The sequence below is a fragment of the Silurus aristotelis genome (genome assembly GCF_946808225.1).
Source record: "Silurus aristotelis genome assembly, chromosome: 23".
Classification (NCBI taxonomy): Eukaryota; Metazoa; Chordata; class Actinopteri; order Siluriformes; family Siluridae; genus Silurus; species Silurus aristotelis.
In genome coordinates, this window is record NC_139596.1 from 9,430,984 (window position 1) to 9,438,012 (window position 7,029).

The 7,029-nt window shown below is 35.2% G+C and overlaps 1 protein-coding gene across 1 annotated transcript; it reads left to right on the plus strand.

Moving 5' to 3' along the window:
• Positions 1-662: 662 nt before the first annotated feature.
• fbp1a (fructose-1,6-bisphosphatase 1a) lies at positions 663-6,645 on the plus strand. Its single transcript, XM_083527033.1, has 7 exons — positions 663-929; positions 3,473-3,635; positions 3,737-3,829; positions 4,114-4,254; positions 4,388-4,525; positions 5,463-5,582; positions 6,027-6,645. The coding sequence occupies exons 1-7, from the start codon at positions 760-762 to the stop codon at positions 6,213-6,215; spliced, it is 1,014 nt and encodes a 337-aa protein (XP_083383159.1). The 5' UTR covers positions 663-759; the 3' UTR covers positions 6,216-6,645.
• The last annotated feature ends 384 nt before the right edge of the window (positions 6,646-7,029 follow it).

Consider the following 7,029-nt stretch of genomic DNA (forward strand, 5'->3'; position numbering starts at 1 on the left):
AAACGTTGATGTTTTGTACAGTCATGTTTTTGTGTTTTTGCTCTGACAGGAAGTGTTTGCGTTAAAAGTTAACATTATTAACAGAAAACATGACATTTTTTTATTATTTATTGGTTTGATATGGTGTTCAGGTGTCATATGTTTCAGTATCATGACATCTCTATGATGATGATGATGATGAGGAGAAGGATGACGACGATTATGATGATGATGATGATGATGATGATGATGATTATTAATAAAAATAACGTATATTTAAAGCTGCTTCTCTGCTTGCTTATATGTTTAATTAACTGTTAAGAATAAATAGACAATCATACCTGCTGTTTTTAAGGAGATTCATTGCATTTCATGATGTATAGGTGTTATAAATAAATCAGGAAAGTTTTCTATTTCCATACATTTGTAACTATGTATGTATGTTCGTGTTAAGACGTCTCTAGATTGAATTCTGACACCTGTAACACAATGCCACAGCAAACTGCAAATTTTGCAATTGTTTTGAAAGAAAAAAAAAAAAAGCCTGAAGGCTTCTTTCATTCCTTACCGATTTTTGACAAAACAGCTTTGTGGCAGCAGAGTTCACAGCCACGCCCCTTCGAGCACATCCCCGCCCCTTTTACCTTTCTACGCATTTGATTGGCTAAATGTAGCCACACGCCCTTTTCCTGCTTAGTTCCGTGTTGTATTTGTAGTTGTAGATATACATTAGTACTTTTTTAGTTACACATTATCGGGTGTATTTTAACCTCATCAAACATGTCGGACCGCAGCTCTTTCGATACCAATGCGATCACTCTGACCAGATTTCTGTTAGAGGAGGGAAGAAAAGTGAAAGCCACAGGGGAACTGACGACCCTCCTAAACGCCATGTGTACAGCTATTAAAGCAATCTCGAGTGCAGTGAGAAAAGCAGGCATCGCTCATCTGTAAGTTCACATTCATCACATAACTGTTAAACAACCCTGCAATCTCATACAGCATGCACGTGTTTTATAAATGTTGTTTTGGAAGAAAGCATCCACATCTGCATGAATTGCTTTGACTTCCCTGTTCTCAAAAATATCCTGCTTGGTCTGACCAGATCCTTCAGCATGGTGATTACTTGTGTAAACTTAAGATTTGTAAGCTTTTACTGCTCTGTATTTTTTCTTCTTCTTAAATATAACTTGCCTTAATAGCAGTAATTCAGAATCTATTTACCTTCACCAGATTGTCTACAGGTTTGACCAGCTTGGGCTGTGTTCTTAATCAGACCAAGCTGTTCTGCAAGGTTACATTGCTTTCTCATTAACTTTGTAAACTAGAATTGCTCCAAGATTGCACACACTTCATACTTCTAGATTAGAGGTGAAAAGTTATGATAATTGCTATATATCAATTGCTATATATCATATCTCAGCTATAGATAATTGCTGTAATCACTGCACTGTCTGTCTGTACTGTTTTTTTGTCTGCACTTTTTGCACTCGATGCACTTTATGTAGCTTGTGTTGTGTTGTAGCTCTATGTTGTTGTTTATTGTAGCACCAGGGTTCCGGAGAAATGTTGTCTCGTTTTTACTGTGTACTGTGTACCACTGTGTATAGTAGAAATGACAATAAAAGCCTCATGACCTTGACCTTGATATAATAAGAATGCAACATGCAAATGTGCTGGACAACAATGTAGTACTAAACCGAAGTTTAAAATCTATGTCAGGGGTGTCAAACTCAGGCCCCCGGGCCAAATCCGGCCCCATAATGCAGCGCTTCAGCTGCCTTACCGAACGCTAGACTACCTGGGAACATTCCAGTGTTAATCAAGTCGAGCTTCTGTTGATGTATTTAACCCTATTGTAAAGTTATTGTCAAGCCCCTCACAGTGGTGAAGCGAGAAGTGGATTCTGAAAATAGAGCCTTTCAAAACCAATGGGATAAATGTTTATCCTGTTTGGCCCCTGACCCAAAGTGTGCTTTGAGTTTTGGCCGCTGTGCAATTGAGTTTGCATCAACAATACTTTGTAGGCTTTTACCTGCTTGGCAATATTTGTTGTTTATAATATAGAACTACTCAGTCTTAGGAAATTCGATAGCTTTCACTACGTGCATATTTGCAGTATAGACATTTTGGATTTCTTTATCATGGCACAGAGTAATGTATTTTACTTTAATCAAGATCAGAATGAGAAACAATTTTTACTAAGAAAATAATTCATTTAGAAAGATTGTGTTTTGGTTATTGCTCCACTAGCACAATCAAACATAGAAGTAAATTTGATTGATAAATATGCCAATAAATATAACAAACTGCATGTGAGAAGAACAAAATGTGTACAAAATAACCATAGACATATACAAGAGTAACTACATTTTAAGTACTTTGCCATACATTGCACTTGCTATGAGAATACAGTGCAGTGTTTCTGCAGGTTAGGATTTTAAACACTGTGAAGTGTTGCGTAATGAAAGGTTGCATGGGTTTCTGAAAAGCACTTGGGTAAACATCCTGTTTGTAATTCGACCTAGCAAAATTTGCTGAATATGGAACTTGTCTTAAGAGTAGATTTAAACTAGTCATTGGTGATGAAATTAAACCAATTCTAGCAATAACTTGTAAATGTAATAAAAATCTTGTTTGCACCAGTACAAGTATTAAAAGTTGTATCATAAAGTATAAGGAGTACAAGTGACCATCTTGAGAATTTGTAATTGTGGGCAAAAAAAAAATCACATTCAGACATCTAAATTTCATAACATAACAAGTTATAAATAACAAGTCCAGTCTCACAGCATTTTGTGATATAGACATGAAATGTATTCTGTTGATTTGTGTTCATGGACATGAATTTCCCTCCTTTCTCGTGTCACTGAGCATGATATTACATATAATGTATTTTAATAGGAAGTATTTTTGGTACCTCTGCCACATTTTTCTTTCTGCCACTGGGTACCACAAATGTAGTATTTTTTTTAATCTTCAAGCACAAGGTTTTTTTCCTTTTTTCTTTTTTTTTGACCTTTATATTCTGTAAGCTACTCGCTATTATAAATCATTGTCAGTGGTTCATTCCAGTCAAAATACAGTAAATATATTCTACCGGTTAATTAAGGAGACTGCGTTAATTGCAGACACACACACATGTATTACACTATAACTGTAACACTAAGCCTATATTTTCAGACTTATTCTTTGGTTAAAAAAGAAAAAAAAAGATTACATTTGGCATTTATGTCAGCATTAACCATGATCCTCAGCCTCTGTTGCTATAGTCGTGCTGAGTGACATAAAAAAGAGGGAAATTCGTGTCCATGAACACAAATCAAAAGATTACATTTAGTGACTATATCACGAAATATCGTGAGACTGTGTTGAAATTAAACTATGAAATGTAATTACATAAATCTAAATGAATGAAGTAAACACTAAAATACTCAAATACTTTACAAATACTAATTTAAATAAATAACCTACTGCTCATGTTATGGAACAGGTATGGCATTGCTGGCAATATCAACGTGACAGGAGATCAAGTGAAGAAGCTGGATGTTCTTTCCAATGACCTGGTCATTAACATGATCAAATCCTCATTCACCTCCTGTGTGTTGGTCAGTGAGGAGAACGAAACAGCCATTATAGTGGAGCAGGAAAGCAGGGTATGAGCAGAAGAAGAGAAGAGACAAAGATGATACCTGGTGTTTCAGAGATCATTCAATCAAATTCTGACTAAAATATTTTCCATGTCTTGTATCCAAAGGGTAAATATGTGGTCTGCTTTGATCCTCTGGATGGATCCTCCAACATTGACTGCCTGGTTTCCATTGGAACCATTTTCTCTATTTATAAAAAGGTATAGTTTTAATACATGTTAAACACGTATTAAACATGTTACTCCATTGTAATACATGTTACTCAAAGTAGAAAAGTAGCAATTGTTCCTATTTGAGTTTTCTGATATTTTCACGCCTTTTTGTAGATTATTAAGTAATTAGTAAGTAATAAAAAAAATCATCTTGCTATAAAGTCCTGTTTAGCTGATTCCAGTTTAAAAAGTATTTCTAAAGTAACATCTATATATGTATGCAGTTTATTTAATACAAATCTCACACATTGTATATCATCATCATCATCAAGAGCACAGATGATGAGCCAAGTGAGAAAGATGCCCTTCAGTCTGGAAGAAACATAGTGGCTGCTGGGTATGCGCTGTACGGCAGTGCCACCATGATAGTGCTATCAACCGGCCAAGGTGTCAACTGCTTCATGATGGATCCTGTGAGTAAAACACTTTCCTTTTCAATTTACAATTAATCGTGTATTTTTAAACAAAATTGTTGTTACTAAACACAAAGCATTTTTACTTGTAAAATGACCTTGTGTATGTGTCTTCTTTTATTTTCATTGGCAGGCAATTGGGGAGTTCATTCTAGTTGAGCGGGGTGTGAACATCAAGAAAAAAGGGACGATTTACAGTCTCAACGAAGGTTATGCTATGTATTTTGATCCTGCAGTTACTGAGTACCTGCAGAAGAAGAAATTTCCAGAGGTACAGCCCTAAACCTGGACAAAGAGTTTTATAATATGTATAACATATAAGCAGATGGAAACAGAATTCCTAAACAAATTATCTTTTGCTACTTGTCCTCTTTTTGTTTATGATTCATTTCTACTTACACATTTTCTTGCAGGCGTAGACTCATCAGCAAAAAGTTGACACAAATATGGACTTTTTTCTACGTCTCATTCTTTTTTATTATGCAATATAAAGCAACACAAAAAAAACAACATCTGTTGCATTTGAGTCTCTTTCACCACTGATACTTCTGTTTTGTTTTGTTGGCTCAATGTCATGCCTGCTAGTCCAAAACTAATCCAAAACGTTTGATCTGAACCTATAAAACCTCCTTAAGCTAGTTTAATAGCAAGAGTAGTTCTGCAAAATGTAATATTTATTGTGTTATGAGTAAGGCCATTTAATGCACCTTAATAAAGTGGTGTTAAAATACAGCTTTCTTTGGTTGAAGTTCAAAGCCGTCCCATGAAAAAACTGAACTGTTGCACTGTTGTGTAGTCTCCTCTAACGCCACTATCGTCCTTTCACAAGACATTTCACAAGTGTATGTAACATGTTTGGCCACATTTTTGTTTTAAATGTACCACCAGACCTATGCTTGTTTCCAGTGTTACTTGCATGAGTATGAATTCCTGGAATTATTACTTCTGAACCCTTTACCATTTTTATTTAATTTATTTTATTAATAAATACTTATTACTGATCTTGGAACCTTGGCAATATTTATGAAATCTGGCCTGCACATTAAAATTTTGCCTTCATCAGATTTAGGGGCAGGGTTTTCCCAGAACCCAATGTAATGTCATGTCAAGTTTCATGACTTTCAAGAACTTGATGCTTTTGTGTTTTTTTAATGAAATATTACTCTCTAGGTAGCTGATGTGCTGATGTAGTCTGTGTGTTTTTGCAGGATGGCAGTGCACCCTATGGTGCACGCTATGTCGGCTCCATGGTAGCAGATGTGCATCGGACCCTCGTTTATGGAGGTGTTTTCCTCTACCCAGCCAATGTGAAGAGCCCTAAAGGAAAGGTATAATAAGAGCTGACATACTTTTTTTATTATTATTTCTTTAGAAAGTTGTAAATGCTTCCTTATTATTATAATTTGATCCTCCTTTTACTATAAGAATATCACACCCTGTAAAGTCCACAGAATGTTGCCCTCTATCTGCATCAACAGGACTTGTAAATAATGTCAACACTGGCCACTGATATGAGATATGATTGCAAAATATTTTAAGCAAAGTTTAATTCTTGGTCAACTGACTCCAGAAGCAGACAAGTCTGATTTATTTGGATAATATTTATCCTTAGTGAGGTTTGTGAGGGTTGTTATAAATTATTGTCCCAGTGAGAGCTTTGAGAATCTCTCAACATCAGTTATCATGCAAAAATGTATTTACAGTTTTATTAAATAATTTTTATCAAAAGAATAATTAGATTTATAAGAATACTTACATTTTCTGTGCCGTAGCTCCGACTCTTGTATGAGGTCAACCCCATGGCCTTCATCATGGAGCAAGCTGGTGGAATGGCCACCACAGGAGACATGAATGTCTTGGACATCCAGCCTGAGAGCATCCATCAGAGGGCCCCGGTGGTCCTGGGATCCCCAGATGATGTTAAAGAGTACCTCTCTATCTACCAGAAGCATTATAAGTGATTAAATCTTCAAACTAAAAATCTACTGAGAGACCAAACATCACATTTTAAACCTTTTTATCAGAGTTAAAGTCCACAAAATAACAAAGCCTACAGCTTCCTCAACAAATATCACACTGATATTCTATAAATTGTATTCATTATGAATCTTAATCTATTCTTGTAAAGCAACAGATATACAAATACACAAAAAAACCAGTAGCCACATTTGCACTCCTTGGAAAATGTTTACATTATGACTCATTTTGTACAATATTACCAAATTTAGGATTTAGCAATATTGTAATAGGTCTTGAAGAATGTGTTGGGAACAAAGATAGAAGCAAGTAAAAAAGCATTTTTTTTTTTATATCTATGCAATAAGAAAAGTGCCTTTTTATGCCTGTATTTTATTGTAAAGGAAAACAATAAATTCAGGTGTGCCAAAAAAAGAAGTTTGCTACATTGTTTATGGTTAATTGTAATGAGTTTGTGTGTATAATAAAATAAGAAGAGGACCTATTAAAGAGATGTATGAACACACATGCACATGTTGCTTTACAGCCAACAATCTAATGTAAGCAGATTGCAGCAAGATCCTTTGGTGTTGTATGTACAGTTACTGTATGTGTGAACTTGACTACGCTCTCTGCACATATAACCTCCTCTGGAAAGGTCAAAATGAAGTCTATACATGTGACATTTTAAAATATTGCTCTCAAAGAATTTGAATAAGAATTAATATGTATACTATACTTTCTTTCGGCTTCTCCCATTAGGGGTCGCCACAGCGGATCATCCGCATGTTTGATTTGGCACATGTTTTTACGCTGGAT

Excerpts from the sequence above, each read along its gene's own strand:
- fbp1a (XM_083527033.1), top strand. The coding sequence starts at position 760 with ATGTCGGACCGCAGCTCTTTCGATACCAATGCGATCACTCTGACCAGA. Across the intron at positions 3,830-4,113 it reads TTTTCTCTATTTATAAAAAG|AGCACAGATGATGAGCCAAG; the intron begins GTATAGTTTTAA and ends ATCATCATCAAG. Across the intron at positions 4,255-4,387 it reads ACTGCTTCATGATGGATCCT|GCAATTGGGGAGTTCATTCT; the intron begins GTGAGTAAAACA and ends TTTCATTGGCAG.